The sequence below is a fragment of the Megascapheus bottae genome, chromosome 15 (assembly GCF_031878675.1).
Source record: "Megascapheus bottae isolate mThoBot1 chromosome 15, mThoBot2.hap1, whole genome shotgun sequence".
Classification (NCBI taxonomy): domain Eukaryota; kingdom Metazoa; phylum Chordata; class Mammalia; order Rodentia; family Geomyidae; genus Megascapheus; species Megascapheus bottae.
The window spans coordinates 14,350,265-14,367,627 of NC_143523.1; the positions used below are offsets into that span (position 1 = coordinate 14,350,265).

At 39.4% G+C, this 17,363-nt stretch overlaps 1 protein-coding gene across 8 annotated transcripts in view; it reads right to left on the minus strand.

Annotated features, from left to right (window-relative positions):
• Acsl5 (acyl-CoA synthetase long chain family member 5) overlaps positions 1 to 17,363 on the minus strand; it is a 52,909-nt gene that overhangs the window by 24,580 nt on the left and 10,966 nt on the right. For 2 of the 8 annotated variants that reach the window (XM_090345882.1, XM_090345881.1), the window contains exons 2-4: positions 15,186 to 15,326; positions 6,826 to 7,010; positions 3,431 to 3,539 (exon numbers count right to left, since the gene is read on the minus strand). In XM_090345882.1, coding sequence (XP_090202008.1) covers positions 3,431 to 3,539; positions 6,826 to 6,981 — 265 coding nt within the window. In that variant the 5' untranslated portion in view covers positions 6,982 to 7,010; positions 15,186 to 15,326. Of the gene's footprint in view, positions 1 to 3,430; positions 3,540 to 6,825; positions 7,011 to 7,175; positions 7,563 to 8,282; positions 8,375 to 9,229; positions 9,419 to 15,185; positions 15,327 to 17,363 lie in introns of those variants that run through there. The other 6 variants (XM_090345883.1, XM_090345888.1, XM_090345886.1 and 3 more) reach the window with 5 other exon arrangements.

Here is a 17,363-nt window from a genome sequence, read left to right on the forward strand (position 1 = left end):
GGGGCTGGGAGTTTGGCCTAGTGGTAGAGTGTTTGCCTTGCATACACAAGGACCCAGGTTGGATTCCTTGGTACCACATACACAGAAAAGCCGGAACTGGTGCTGTGGCTCAAGTAGTAGAGCACTAGCCTTGAGAAAAGCCCAAGGACAGTGCTCAGGCCCTGAGTTCAGTCCCCAGGACTGGCAAAAAAAAAAAAAGTAAAAAAACATATTACTTTCATCCAAGTTTGTTTTCATGGCTAGTGAAGCAGGCCTTTTCCCTTATTTGTGTCTTAGGTTTTCCTGCCATAGATCATTTGTTTCTGTATTTTTCTTGTCTATGTGAAACTATCTTTAAAGATGGAAGGCGCATCAAGAGCTACAAGAACACACATTTACCTTTGTTATTTTCCCACTGGTGTCTTGTATATGATATAAAGCTCAATTTCTAAACAGTTAAACCACTTGGCCTTATTAAAATTAAAATAATTTCAAAGATATCTACTTATTAGATCAAGTAGTTAGCTTGGAAAAGTAAGCTTGGGAGGTTATGGTTTTAGGTTAAAGAATAACTCCAAGTGGCTAAGAAGTCTCCACATCTAAGCCCAAATGAAATGAGGTTGTATTATAAATAGAAAAGTACCAGGTAGCAAAATGTACATAGAGGACCTGGCCGAGCTGCTAAGAAGAACTGAGGCTCTGCCAAAAAGGAAACATTCAGGGGAAGGTGATTAGTAATTCAGGAGCTAATAAATGAACTTTTCAACTAAGTGTCATAGGGAAAAGAAAAAAAGGAAAGCAGGAAAGAGATATTGGCTCTGATTAAGGAGGTAAAAACTTTGAATGAGGAAACACTAGTAGTTTTCTTTCTGTTGAAATAGCTACATGGTAGCTCTGAAAGTAAAAATCTTAATCTTAACTTTCCCTAAAGTGTGTCAAGCTCTGATTTGCTATGAGGTTGTGACATTACTCACTGATGGCTACCCAGTGATTGAAAGCTTGTGTTGTGCCATCACATTAACTTCTTTGGTTCCCTCTTACTATTTTCATCCTTATTGGATTAAGAATGATGGAGGATTGCCTACATCCCCTTATCATTCCTTGATTAAAAGAAATGCTAAGAAAGGGCCTGACTAAGGAACAAGTCAAGTAATTGCCCCAATGGGAAAATAGTTCAAATCTCATTACATTCTGTTCCCCAGTCAACTTCAGCCTATTAGCTGACATCGTGACCAGGCACCAGCCTGGTCACCTTTCATTAACTTAATCACTTCAGACCCTGTTGGGTTCTAAGGGGTGGCTAGCTCTAAAGAGTCCGGCCATGAACAACATCTTGGCCAAGTAGTCTCTTCAAGCTAACAAGAATTTAAATTCGGCTATGCAGAATTCTCGAAGCTATGTATTTTTGAAATACATCCTGGGGTTTACTAGGTTTTACCATCTGAAATTTTAATTCAGTGGTACTAATGAATTCAAATAATATCCACAGATAAATCTCAATGCAGATGAACTACTACTGGCTACTACCAACATAGACAACCCAGATAACACCATTATCTTTTTTTCTATGTTAGCAATTAAGCCATTAACTTGTCATGTTTTCATCTTAACCTTATGTATGCCAAAGTCACCTATCATAGACTAAATGAATTGGCTTTAGTCACAATAACAATACATATTCAATAAATAAAAAAATTCTGAAAACAGAAATTCCAAAGAAAATTCTATTATTTTTAAGCCATCCACCACAGAGAAGTTTAACAAACTAAAGTTTAGTTTGGTTTTTTTTGTATAAATATAAACAAAACCCTAATCTGGACTCCAGAAAGACATTTAAATAAAGGCTCTTGTGGAGCTTTCCCACAGAAATTTTCTTTGCTAGAAGAATTAACTATTTTTATTAAGCACGAAAAGCTGGTTTAAAATAGAACCATCCAATCAACTAGACAGACACGGGTTTCAATATCAACTCCAGCATTTCCTAGTCCTGTGACCTTGAGAATATTCTTGATCCTTGAAGTTACCATTGCTTTATTTGTTAAATATGGGGAGGACTGCAATTAATCCCTGGAGCTTAGAGAAGATGAAGTAAATAATGTAGATGGCATATCTATGCCACAGTTAGTACTTGATAAATTGGCTGTAAGTATCATGACATATATCATTCTTAGGCAGAAAGGAAAGAAGGGATAAATAGCCACTCAGGAAAACCTACATCTAGCCATGTCACTCAAAAGAAAAAAAAGCACAAGGAGAGTTATCAGGAAGGTGATTAGAAAGGAAAAGTTGGATTCCTACCATTCTGTTCAATGATACAAGACAGAAAGACTTGATCTTTTCCAAAGTATCCAAAGCCTACTCGGTGCTGTTTCTAAGAAAACCTCAAGATAATTGCTTCTGTGATTTTGAATACTATGGCAGAGCTAAAAGTATGAAGCTAGAAGTTGAAATCAAGGGCAAGGTAAGAAGTTAGGAATCCAGACTGCTAATCCCAACTCAGACTCTCCACATGTAAACACAGGGAAAAGTATTTCCAACAAACATGTTCTTGACCAAATGCTATTAATTGAAGTGGGGATTCGGGATGCAACTGGTGCCATCTTGGCTACATGGTAGATGATGGGAAATTGATTTTAACTGGTGCCATCTTGTCTTCATGGTGGAGGCAAGGAACTCTCACCTCCCAGGTGATGGGCTTGCCTGGATTTCTAGGCAAGTCCCTACTTGGACAATATGTTAGTGGATCTGCTTGTCTTGGATCAGAAACTCTCAAGTGCCCTGTGACCTTGCCCCCTGGCCTGACCTAATCTTTAGACAAGCTCAAATGCCATGTCATGGCTTATGTCTGTGTCTCCTGTTTCCTGGCTCTCCTCCAGTCACCACAGTATCTACTTTAGCTCTCCATTGGGGTTGATCTGGTTTGAGATATTGTTTTTCTGCTCTTTCTTTCCTCTCCTGCTCTCATGGCTCAGTTTTCTGACAGTGTTAGATGTATTCGAGGTACTACAGATCTTTGTGACAAAAGTCCACCTGCAATCACTGGCTTTCCAAAAAAGACTCCTGATTCAACCTCTCAAAATGTGCCTTCTCTGGTTTTTGCTATTGAGTTACCTTACAACAAATGAGTTAATCCAAAATACTTTCCAAAATCTCATTGTTTCCTGACACTGGTCAGAGAAGCTTCTTCCATTGAGAAATAGATCAGAGAAGTAAAGTGGTTTGTGTGATATTAACTAGTTGCCAGGAATGAAAGAAGTGGGTTTAAAAACCACATCCCTCTTGCACTATTTCCAAGATTTATCCCCATTCTGAGCTAATGTTGACTCACCTTTGTACATTATGTTCCTTTTTTGGGTCATGACATCTAAACAGCTGAGGTTTTGAAATGAGATAGAGAAGAGAGTGTAAAATATTTCCACCTGAGGATTCTTACAGGCCAGGCCAGGCTTACCAGACACAGCAAGTCCTCTCTGGAAAATTTCATACACTGTCTTGGCATCTGAGAAGTAATAACGCATAAGTTCGTTGTTCTTCTGGAATGCACCTTTCCGCGCTCCTCCCTAAGACACAAGACCAAGTTAAGGCCCAAGTCCAAGGCTCATTGTACTCTTCCAAGAACCTTACGGGGCTGAGCTGAAGAGCATGTTAAGTGCTGATTTTTTTAGGTCACAGTAGAATTATCTGTTTTCTAAATCACCTAATCATGGTTTGATCATGTCACAGAAATTTTGGAACAAGTTAAAATATCTAAAATGTGTTAATAAACTTTCTAAATTGGAATACACTTTCGAATTCAAGTTTCTAAGCCTCATAATTGTGGTATGATCACATCACAGAAATTTTGGGACCTATGAGCAAATAAAGAAAACCTAGAAAATCTGACCTGTAATCCCACCATCCAAGATTGGCACAATTATGTTGGATAACATATAAAAGGGCATGCATATAAGGTGAAGAGAGAGAAAGAGAGAAGGAAAGTGTTTTTTAATATAGATTTTTATTTAAAAAAAATCATGTCAGGGGCTCGGAATTTGGCCTAGGGGTAGAGTGCTTGCCTACCATGCACAAAGACCTGGGTTCAATTCCTTGGTACCACATACATAGAAAAAAGCTGGAAGTAGTGCTGTGGTTGTAGTGGTAGAGCTCTAGCCTTGAGAAAAGTTCAAGGATAGTCCTCAGGCCTGAGCTCAAACCCCACAACTGGTAAAAAAAAAATACTGACCTAAAACTACTTTCCAACGGACAGTATAATGTGAACTCCTTGTACATTTCCAGCCACCTGACTTTGCTGGGATTTTGGCCTAGTGCACGAAGACCCAGGTTTGATTCCTTGGTACCACATACATAGAGAAAAGCCAGAAGTGATTCTGTAGCTCAAGTGGTAGAGCTCTAGCCTGGAGAAAGTCCAAGGACAGTGGTCAGGCCCTGAGTTGAAGCCCCACAACTGGCAAAAAAAATCATGTCAAGGTTAAATCTATGCAAAATGCATCATACTACATGCAGGCAGATTTTATAGATAGGAATTGAGTGCATTTGAGCACTTCATATATTGACATTTCTGGAATGTGATAGTATAATACTGTTGTAAAGCATGTACTGTAATAAAAAATACATGATTTGGAAAATAAAGCAACAAATTTTACATAAAAAGCAGAATGGTTACAGCAAAGAAATAGTGTTTTATTGGAAACATGTTTTTGAGTAAGATAGAAGAGAAAAAAAGCAATAACCAGAAAAACAGAACTTGAAAAAAAGTAGGGGAGAAGGGAGTTTGGGCAGGAAAGGACAAGAAATCATAAGCTTACTGTGGGGAGGGGGGTGGAAACTAGAAAATAGGGAATTAAAGACAGAAGAAACAGAAAGGACACTTCCACAGGGCTACCAGATGGAAGGAACTAGAGGTAAGGATGAACCCTCGGGGACATTAGCATTCTAAAAAAAATAGCTAGAGGTTAGATAAGCATGCAAAAATATATAAACTTCTACCTAAGATAAGTTCTATAAAAATACTAGAGAAACACTAATAATACACTAATAACAAGTGACCTGATTTAGTCTAGAACCCAGGGACTATTACCAGGATAAGGAAGAAGGAAGGAAGAATCAAAGATAATTAATCACTTTTGGATAAGAAGAGATAGAACAAAGCAAGACAGAACAGAAGAGACAGAGAGAGAGACAGAGACAGAGAGAGAGACAGAGACAGAGAGAGAGACAGAGAGAGAGACAGAGAGAGAGACAGAGAGAGAGAGAGAGAGAGAGAGAGAGAGAGAGAGAGAGAGAGAGAGAGAGAGAGAGAGGGAGGGAGAGAGAGAGAGAAAGGGTGTTATAGAAAAAGGCACAAAGAGAGAGGGGGAGGGAGGGAGGGAGAGAGCACATGAGGTAAAATAAAAAGCATGTAGAGTTTGAGTTACCTCAGCATCCTGAAGTGAGAGGTACAAGAGGATATTTTGTCTCACAATTTTTAAGCACATTTCTGAGTCATAAAGGGCAGATAATTTCTCAGTTGTGAGGAGGAAAGAAAACAAAGGTTGGCATACTGCAATTCAATCTGTGGGCTAAATCTGGCATGTCATATGCCTCTGTAAATAAAGTTTTATTGGAACAATCATGCTTATTTGTTTGCATATAGTCGGGTACTTTCACTCAACTACAACAGCATAAACAAAGCTACAATGAAGTCACCAGCCCATAAAAACTTAACTATGTGCTGTGAGGGGTGGTAGAGAGTATATTTGCCAACTCTACTGTAAATGAATCAAAAGATGTTGAGGGAAAAAAATACAACCCTATGATAAAGAGAGGAAAGAACGCAGGTGAAAATGAAAGACTTCTTTGTGTTTAGGAAGATACCTCATAGAGGGTATGACAAAAGGGAAAAAGAAGAGTTTCAAGAAAGAAGTCTCCGGTCAGTTGAGAGGAAGACCAAAGGGAAAGCCCCTGAATTCCGAAGGTAGGTTGTGAATAAAGGAATATTTCCAGTACCACAGAGAAGACTTGAATGGGAAAAGGTCAGACTTCAGAGGCTGAAGTTCAGTAGAAATCAACACAGAGACCACCCCTAAAGTTCTCTGGTGGGAAGGACTAAGGAAAGAGAGTAGATGGTGGCAAACAGGACAGCAAAATCACAAGGAAAGTGGAAAGTTTGATGGTACAAAAGATGGCAGAAGGGTAGAAAACACAGGAAATCTCCCTGTGTGGATGAAAGAAGCTTGTCAAAAGAAGGAAAAGGTTTGTCAGTCTGCAATGCTATGCCTGAAAGGTGAAGAGAACTTTTGGGAACTTTCCAAATGTCATAAGAGGTATAGAAGGAAGTCAGTACCTTGCTGGAACCTAGGAGAAATTTTCCTTTCTTCAGTTACAACCAATATTAGCAATGATTGTTAGACTTTAAATCAAGAAAACAATTTCTTTAACCCTGCTCAAACGATGGGTATTTCTATGAAAGTGTTCCCTACTTCCCGTCTCATTCATTGGCAAGCTTTTTCTCTAACCATTTAGTTGAGATGTTTTGGGAAAGTTAGTGTGATCCCTCTTTTCTTATTTATCCCTTTAAAAAATACAAAAACTTTTCTTGGCTTACCAGGTACATGAAAAAGATTTTACCTAAAGGCTATAGTTTGCCTATAACTAATCTAGCTCTGTTTTCATTTTGCTACTGAAAAAAAAAAACATGCTAGTCATGGCATTTTATATTTGTAGGCAGCCTGTTGATCAGCAACCTAAAAGGTCTTCTTTCCTACATCACACCTATACCTCTTCCTCTTTGTGAATTATCTATTGGGCTTGAAGCTAGAGTTTGGATTGAACAAGATAGACCAACTAGAAAGACGGCTGGAAAATTACCTCAATTCCCACAGACTGATTATCCAGGTCAATGGGGGATAAGACTGGCTGAGGTCTGTTGATCAACCATAGGAAGATGGCAGTTCCAAAAGTCAGGAGACAAATCAGTGCCGGGGTGGGAAGTGGGGAAAACAAGAAGTTAAAGATAAAAAGCATCTTTGTGACCAGCAGCAGGGACTGTAGACCTTAAAAAGGGGGGAGGGGAGAGCAAGAAAAAACAAAGGAAGTTTTTTACTTAATAGTTTGTATTTACAAACACACACACACACACAAACACACACACATATACACACACTCAAACTCTCCAAAGAGAGGTAGCTCTCTCTGGCAGAGTTTCTTCCACTGTTTACCTTAGCAATGGTGGAAATTACAGAAGCGTTCTCCACCTAGGCCACTTGACCGTGCTCACACAAGGCGGAAAGGATCAAAGAAGAGAGGTTAATCATTTCCGAGATAATTTTGAGTACTGACTACCTTTTTAGTTTTGGCTCCCAGAGCCTAGAAGAAGGTCGGCTGGACCCAGCCTAAGCTGACAGAGCTGGCTGGAGGAGGAAGCTTCCCCCACTCAGTTCAGACAGGCCCATGGGCCAGGGACTCTTCCGGTCAAGTCTCCCTTGTGTTAACCAAACAGAAGAGGAGAGACGCCTGGTAACGTCACAGATTTTAGAAATCAATCATTTTGCCTGAAGGACATTTACTACTGGTCAGATAAACCTTGCTAATTGCTTACTTTTTTCTTTTCCTCTTTCTCTCTCTCTCCCTCCCTCCCTCCCTCCCTCCCTCCCTCTCCCTCTCCCTCCCTCCCTCTCCCTCTCCCTCTCCCTCTCCCTCTCCCTCTCCCTCTCCCTCTCCCTCTCTCTCTCTCTCTCTCTCTCTCTCTCTCTCTCTCTCTCTCTCTCTCTCTCTCTCTCTCGGAGGGTACCAGGAAGGCCGCTGATATGAACAAATCATACCACACCCCAATCTCAAGAAAATTATCGTCTAAGTGCATAGAAAGAATGGCAGATACTAGGCCCAATACATGATGAGCACTGAGAATTTAGGTCAGGAAAAGATCTCAAGAAACTAAAGGAATAAAAGTGTCCCCATCCCAGATTTTCTTAATTTCCAGCCAAGTGCAACTCCAAACTTCTCTAGCAGGAGCAACTATGAGAAAATTACCCTTGCTGAAGCTACATTTTTCAACTATGATCTCATAGCTTTCAGACTCAGGATAATAAGGAGCAGTAACTATGTCCAGCCTTGAGATAGGGTATTTGGATGTCTTGGTTCATTGAATGAGTTAATGTTATAAGGTAGGAGAAATGAGAAGTTCTAGGGAGAAAGTGATTTATCTAAGTACACACATTATTTCCCATTGTCACTTCCTTGCTAAAATTCTATAAAACCACAACTCAGTGCTTCCTATTGATTCTACTCATTATGGTCTAGGCATCTGAATACGTCTGGCACCTTACAGATGGCAGCAAATGAAGTTCCAAATTGGCATTCTTCCAAGTTTACTGCAACTCTTGCTGGAACAGTATCACAGAGAAGAGGTCAAACATTCCTACTCAAAATCAAAAGGGTAAAACAAGGGCTGGGGGCTTGGTTCGAATAGCAGGGCACCTGCCTAGCAAGAGCAAGGCAAGGCCCCCCCCCAAAAAAAAAAACTAACCCAAAAAATAAAGGGAGAGGGGAAGGTGGCAAAATAGGTCCAATAAAAAGTTTGATTAGATTAAGGTCATAGCTGCCCTTAGAGCTTTGGGGAAGTTGCCATCAGCTGGCTTCTATGCGGATAACATTGCACTCTGATGGGGAAAAGGGCATAAGGCCACAGAATTGTACATAGAAACAGGGACAGTCACAAAAGTGACCCTGATTTATCACTGATCCTTTCGATGCTCCTTGATTGGTTGTGGCCTAATGTTGAAATTGTTGCTTTTCATTTTATGGAGGAGAATAACTTCCAGAGACTAAAAGGATAGTTCCAAGTTCTTCTTTCCACATCGCATTAGAAGAGAAAGAAAGAAAGAACAAAAACCAGGCCTCACCAGGGGCTGTTTATGCATCAAGGTGTTATTGTAACTCCTTGGCAGAGTTCAGACAACTGGAGTTGTTGGAACCCAGATGTACCTGGAGTTATACAACACCCCAGAGGCCAAAAGCATTCAAGAACCAGGCATATAGTACAACATATTGAAGCCAATCAAGCTAACCTGAAGTCAGAAGGGGGTCTGTGCCAGGGAACACTGTGACACTGGCAGAACAAGTGGCATGCCAAGGCTGAGAAGTCTGCTTGATGCCCCCACTCCACCACTACCCCCTGCCCTTGGGCTGGAACACTGGTACTAGCCTAGCAGGATCTTATCATCTGAGCTTCTTCCCTCTGCCCCGATCTTAGCTGCACATGAACAGATCTTACCTGGAGTTTCTACTGTGGGAACAAGTTGTGACACTGAGGGCTTTTACCCTCTCCTCCAGATGGCAGACTTACACTTTAAGGTGAGCCTTTATGACACTCTTCAAACTAGGGTCTAACGGTGAAGGTTCTGTTCAGTAGTGGTGGTATAGGAGTGAGAGGAGAGGAGGAAGGGTGAATAACTGGCACCTAACCCAGTATGAGGAAAGAGGCAGAGAATCCTTGACTAGACTCAAAGGGGCACAGGCTGTCAACCCCAGTTGATTGTTAGCACATAGTAACATGGGCCCAAGGTCACCTGACCACCAGATTTCCTCTCTAGATAACCTAGAAGACTAGATATTATAATGACACAGGGTAGATGGATAAGCAGACATGAAAATAAAACAACAACAAAACCCAAAAACCATTGAAAAAAGTGGCAGACACAGAAACTAGAACCAGGAAAGAAACTGAAAAACCAGATCTCTCTTTCCATCACCTCTTTTAGAAGTTACAAGAATAAGAGCATTATAGGCCTCTCTGCACCAGTCTTCTACTTTTAAGTTAAGAAGCTGCATAATCTTCACAAGTAGAGGCCAGATCTGGCAAAGGGAGTCCTATAGTCCCTGTGTTCTGGGTAGGCCCAGAGCACATGTCCATGTTTTAAAATAATGAACAGTACCGATCATTGGCACACAGAACCACTGGTTGTCTCTGATGATCAGGAATTGCTAGGCAGACATGACCACGCCCATTGCCTCCAGCTTACTTTAGAAAGACTACAGGTTAAAAACCACACAACACTATATGGAATTAGGAGAAATAAATGTTTCTTCCTTTTTTTACCAATTTGTTCCATTCTTCGCTAAACTTGCTTCAGCTTCCTTCAAGGCTCTTCTTTTTTATAAAACTCTTTAAAATGATTTTCATCTGTGAAACTCAAGTTCCTGGGATTTTTGTGTATGAACTGGAAGCTGAAGGTAACAGTACAACCTGAGCTTAACTAGTGACAAACTATACGAGCTTGGAACATTACCTCCTATAGACCCTGTAGATCAAGTTCTGCAATACATGACTACTTTTGAACAGACTTTGATCATATTGCCCCACAAGTAAAATGAGACTGCCCACTTCATGGAAAATAAGGAGGACATTTAGAAATTTCAATCATATCTTCCTGAGAATGAAAAGGGATTTCACTTGCAGCAGGTATTGAAGGGTATGCTTATTTGTCAACTGAGGTAACTTACTGGTTCAGTTTGCTATTGTTGGCCAGGTATCCAACTCAAGTAGGAGGTACATGGAATTTGGGGTGGTTCCTTCCGGACATTCCCTCCCATGTTAATTTTAAATTGTTATAGAATTTACACAATAGAATCAATTACTTTAAAATGTGTAATCTGTATTCTAGATACTTGAGAGGCACAGGATCATAGTTCCAGGCCAGCACAGGCAAAAATAAATAAGTTCACTACATCCTATGTCAACAAAGTTGGATGTATGGTATGTGATGACTATCTCAGTTTGATGACCATCAAGCATGAATAGGGGGTCTACACCCAGGCCAGTATGAACCCTCTCTTAAAAATAACCAGAGCAAAGTAACTGGAGGCATGACTCAAGTGTGAAAGTGCCTGCCTAGAAAGCATGAAGCATGAGTTCAAACCTCAGTATGGCAAAACCAAAACCCCAAAATTCAGCAGTATTTGCTACATGTATAAAGTTGTGCCACTAGCATCTTTTGTTTCAAAATATTGCAATAAAAGTCTGCAATTCCATATGCACTAAATAGTTATGACTCATTTCTTCCTCATTTAGCCCTTACCCTGAGTATTCATCTGCTTTCTGTCCCTATGGATTTCACTGTTTCAAATAATTCATATAAGTGAAATCACGTAATATATGACTTTTTGTGTCTGAACTTTATTTAACAATGTATTTTTAAGGTCCGTTTACATCATAGTAGGCATAAGTAATATTCTTTTTATGGCTGAATATGATTCCATCACCTGAGCATACTACATTTTTTCTATTTTTTTTGGTAGTAGATAGCTCAGTTCTACTTTAGGCTGCTGTGAATATTAGCATTCCGATTTTTTTTTGAGTTTCTGTCTCAATTCTTCTATCTTAGAGAATTATTGGGTAATATGACAGTTTTATATTTCACTTGTTAAAGAGCTACCACACTATTTTCCACAGTGGCAGCAGCACCCTACATGCCAAACCAAGAAGGAAGGTTCGAATTTCTTTAAATCCTCACCAACAATGCTATGTTCTGGGGTTTTGAAAAAAAAAAAACACACTCCTAATGGATCTGAAATGGTATCTCATTCTGTTTTTGGTCTGCATCTCTCAGTCAATCGATAATGATAAGCATCTTTTAATGTGCTGGTACTCGTGTGTTTCTTCTTTGAAGACATGTCTATTCAGATTCTTCATTCATTTTTAAACTGGGTTGTTTGATTTTTTTTGTGGTTGATTTGTAAGAGAGCCCTTTATATATACTGAATATATAATATAATATAATATAATAATACATAATATATAGTCTCAATATTTTCTCTCATGCCATAGGTTGTCTTTTCACTCTCTCAATAGTATCTGTTTTTAATGCTTAACACACACATACACACTTTAGATCTTATGAGATCAGCACTAGAAAAGACTTAGAACTATATTGTGTGTTATAAACACTCTTTCAGTGGGAGAAGGTCAGGGCTGAGGAAAAAGATCTTAGCCGTGGTACAGGACAAGAAAATTCTGGTTATGATTCTACTCTGTAAAATCTGTGAACATTTCCAGATGTGGTCAAATAAATGGCCCAGTCACTACACAGAATGTCCTGCAAGCAGCAGGGGTGAAGACATTTCCTTTTCCTTTAAGGTCACTCCTCATTAGGAGCAGAGAAAGGAGAAGTGTGCGGTAATAAAGAAAAAAAAAGAGTTTTGTCATGCTGTGGCTGGGAGTTCACTTTCTGGTTCATGAACACACAGCAGAGCAAGCCACAACACACACCAGGACAAACCCACAGAAAAAGTTCTCTTGGCATTTTGAATAGCAGCATGCCTCTGCCCCATATCCCGGGCTATCCCTTCTCTAGACGCCCAGAACCAAAGTCACTCCTTTCTTGGCTTCTTACTGCTTTTGTGTCTGAGCCAGCTGAAGGAAACCTTCACTCCCTCTTCCATAGTTCCTGGAAGGATCTTGTTGAGGATCAGAACCTCCCTCCCAAATTTTGCCCTTAGTTGGTTTATGGCAGCAATTTTTCTTAAAGTCTGTCTTGATAAGGGTCTAGTATCCAGGATATACAAAAAACAAACCAACCACAAAACAGACAAAAAAGACCCAATTCAAAAACATTTCTTTGCTGTCCAGCATGCATGAAGACCGATTCCTTGGTACCACACACACACACACAAAAAGCCAGAAATGGTGCTGTCGCTCCAGTGGTAGAACTCTAGTCTTGAGAAAGCTCAAGGACAGTGCTCAGTCTCTGAGCTCAAGGCCCAGGACTAGCAAAAAAAAATAAAAAACTTTTCTTCCTTTTCCTCTCTTTCCCTCCTTCTTTCTCTCTCCCCCTCCTCCTCCCTCTCACTCTCCTCCTCCCCCCCCCCTTTTTTGTGCCAGTATTGGGGTTGGTTTTTATCTCTCAACCTCTTGAGCCACAACTCCACTTCTACCTTTTTGCTGGTTAATTGGAGAGAAGAGTCTCATGGAGTTTTCTGCCCAGGCTGGCTTTAACTATGATCTGCAAACCTCAATAGCTAGCATTATAGGCTTGAATCATTAGCATCAGGCCTAAGTCTGATTTTCTATTCTATTGGTCTGAGTCTGGAACTCAAACTCATTACATGATGTGATACTTTCATTGATTAGCTGGCATTCTACCAACTGAAGTATGTCTCCAACTCCCATAAATCTCATTTTCTCAAAGGAACTTTTCTAATGTATCACTCAAGGTGTTTGTTTGTTTGACTGTTTATTGCTCTTAATTTTTCAGGCTAGAATATAATTCTCTCTTGAAAGTTTCTTTCTTTTAGAAGATTGTATTTTTGCATAAGACTTTGGGTTTGATCCCCAGAACTGCAAAATAGTACATACAAATATACATACATACAACAAAGAAACACAAAATTGTATTATGTCACATGGATCCCCTTCAGGGTTCTACGTTTAAGCCTGTTTCCTCCTCTGAACCTGAGTTTTTGCTCTTCTCTTAATCTATGACCCTAGTCCCCAGATCTGCTCTGTTTGTGTATTTCTTTTTTTTTTTTTTTGCCAGTCCTGGGCTTTGGCTCAGGGCCTGAGCACTGTCCTTGGACTTTCTCAAGGCTGGAGCTCTACCACTTGAGTCTCAGCACCACTTCCGGCTTTTTTTTTTTTTGTATGTATGTGGTACCAAGGAATCGAACCTGGGTGTTTGTGCATGCTAGGCAAGCACTTTAACCACTAGGCCAAACTCCCAGCCCTGTTTGTGTATTTCTTACAGTCACCTTCTCAGAGGCTAGCTGGCTGGTCCCTTTACTTAGTGCAATTTTAACCATCTCCAGTCATGGACCAGGCTTCCTCTTTTCTAACATGATTTACCATCTAAAATGGCTCTGGTCCCATATGATCCACTGTCCTCCCTGAGCTGAGGTTCTAGCTGAGGCTCCTTGGCTGCCATGCCTCTTGTGGCTATGTCATGGCTGAATGAGGAGCCAGTTTTCTGGGTTGACATTGTCTATTCTAAATACTCAGTTAATCCATTATCACTTGCTCTAAAATTCTCAAAAAGATGTCCAACCAAGTGCTAGTGGCTCATGCTTATAACCCCTAGCTACTCAGGAAGCTGAGATCTGAGGACTAAAGTCATGATCAGTCCAAGCAGAAAAACCCATGCAACTCTTCTCTCCAATTAACCTTCAAAAAAGCCAGAAGTGGAGATGTGGCTCAAGTGGTAGAGTGCCAGCCTTCAGCCAAAAAGTCAAATAAGAGTACAAGGAACTGAGTTCAAGTTCCATTACCAACACACACACACACACACACACACACACACACACACACACACACGAAGTCTAATAGAACTCTGTCTGTCTGGGTATAGTGACATGCTGCACCAGTAATTCCAGCACTAAAGAAGCAGAGGCAGCAGAATTGTTGAGTTCAAGGCCACCCTGAGTTACATATTGAATCCAAGACTAGCCTGGGCTATCCAGTAAAACCCTGCTTCAAAAAAGAAAAGAAAAGTTACTGTGGCCAATCAATACTGAGATGAGTCCTCACAGATCAGCATTTTGGTAAGATAATGAATTAAAATGGTCATTTTGGTTAGACAGTGAATTAGGGTTGTAGATGGTGTGTTTCCAACATTTATCACAGACCATCAAGGCTAAGTCTCCTCCTACAGGCTTCAATTAATTGGAGGGAAGACAACTACATTGTTAAGTGTGGCTTGTCTAATTAAGACATAAATTATTATTATCTCATGTCTCTGGAATTGTAAAGAAAATAATGTAAACTATCTTTGCTTTCTTTCTGGCCTAATTATTTTCTGTACAATAATGATATATAAATTGCAATTATAAACTTTAAAAAAATCTACCTTGTCAAAAGCAACATAAGCTTGTTGGGGTTTAATTGGTTTCTCTATGCTCTTACATGTACAGGCTCATCCTGTGGTGACAGAAAGCTCATTAACAGGGAAACCAAGAGTCCCTAAGTTTTCACACTTAGCTAGTTAACATATTCTTTCCTGTTTGCTCCCTGTGTCCTGGAGATTATGTCACATCTGTTTACAACACTTAATGACTTCAAAAAGGCCAAGGCGCTCTTTAGAAGTATATAAAAGTTCTGCTTAGTGGGCTTGGGTTCCCATTTCTACCCTCATGTGATTTTCCTTAAAATCCTGCCACCCTCCACTTTGTCCTTTACCACAGAGACCATGTTTTTAAACAAAAACATGGGCCACTGTAAGCCAGTCACATTAGGAGCATACCTGAATTGATGTGAGAATCTTGTCTGTCGTTAACTTGCAGCGAAGGTGAGCCAGACCCAGTTTCCTCAGAGACCTGGTGTGGCTCGGCACTTCACCTTTTCTAACACCAGTTTACTCCTTTGCATCCCATATATGTTTCTTCTGGGGGAAGAGAAGACAATATGATTTGCTACAATGACATTTTAACTCAGGGCAGTCAGGTGCCAATGGCTCTCACCTATAATTCGAGCTATTCAAGAGGCTGAGATCGGAGGATTCAAGTTCAAAGCCAGCTTGAGCTGACAAATCTGAGAGACACATATCTCCAACAAACCAGAAGTTCGTCAGAGATGGAGCTAGGGTTCATGTAGTGGAGTTCCTTGAACAAAAAGGCCAAAAAAGAGCTGTAAAGTAACCAGACATAAAAATAACTACCCTGGACCCAGTGATTTTCTTGTTCTACACAATTAGAAACTTTGAAAAGTATGGGAAAAGTATCATTCTCACTAGTAAAAATAAAAAGTATATGTGTACAAAATACACATAAAATGTTGAAATCTATAGTATATAAGAAAATCTGAAATATGGAAAAGCCTAGCTCCTATCTGTCAATACATCTGATGTAACCCTTATCAAGACCAACAGGATTTTCTTAGAAACTAAAAAAGCTATGTGGAAAGTATACCAAAGATGTGAAACAATTTGAAAATAACAGTAATTGAGAAGGTTGCAAAGAAGTAAACATGCCCCAATTTGTATAATTATTTCTATGCTGTAGGCACTTTTTATTGGTCAGAAACAAATCTACTTAATAAAATAATCCTGCGGCCAGGAGTTTTGTCTAGTGGTAGAGTGCTTGTCTAGCATGCACGAAGACCCAGGTTCAATTCCTTGGTACCATATATAAAAAAGCTGGAATTGGTGCTGTATTTCAAATGATAGATCTCTATCCTTGAGAAATCCCAAGGATAGTGTTCAAACCTTGAGTTCAGGTCCCAGAACTGGCAAAATAAATAAATAAATAAATAATCCTGAAATAAACCCAGTACATACTATAGCCATGTACAACATTGTTATTTCAAATTTTTTAGTTATGATAAAAATATTGGGACAACTGGCTAGTCATTCAGAAATAATACATTAAAACTTATTATTACCATATTCCAAAAATAAATTAGAGACTTATTTAAAAACTTAATAAAGACCTATTAAAAAGACATTTAGATAAATATGTAGCTTAAATAAATTAAAAAGACTTTAAAACAATGAAAACTACAACATATGGATGTGTGTGTATGTGTGAAAATTTTTTTTTCATATATTTTTATTGTAATTAATAGAAGGCTTACATTATATTCACCAAATAGAAGGTGCATTACCTCACAGACATTGATACCCTTTACATTGGTATGAGGAAGACTGAAGATAGATATGTAACGGCAATCTAGGAACAGAAGTGTCAAGTTTGATAACATAATTTTTTAAATTACCTTTTAGAAAGATACCAAACATGAAGTCAAAAGACAAATGGGGGAAATAATCAAACATGCCATCCAGGCAAGAATCTAATTTCCTAAAAAAGGAACACTTGGAACACTTTAAAGTGTTCCCTCTACCACCATTTAAATGTGTGCCCTTTGACCTAATGACCCTCGTGTTCATTTATCCTAGAGGGAGACATCAGCTCAATTAAATTTGTCGCAAGTGAGTCATAAAACATTAAGGATTTGCATTGAGCCAAAGTAATCTCAGCTATTTTCTTTGTGAACTGGGGCAATTAATTTACCCTGCAGATAGCATTGCCTCTGTAAAATAACAATAGTAATGTCTTTCTCATAATGTTATAAATATAATTGTCAGGTCTTAGATAATAGGTTCCTCATTATTAAAGCTATAAACATTTATTTTAATGCAAGAACCTAGGAAATCCTTCTTGGGTACTTTAGGTAACCAAATGAATTAAATAGCATTGAATAGAATGGAACTCAGGGCAGATAAATAAATCTATATGTAATGAAAACAACTCCACAATCTGCCGCTAAATAGGTGCTAAGTTTGTATAGCATGTTCTCAATCATGATGAATTTTACATGCATTTGTGCTCATAAAAAATAATTCTGGGGCTGGGAGTGTGGCCTAGTGGTAGGGGGCTTGCCTAGCAGGCACATACCCCTGGATCCTATTCCTCAGTACCACATA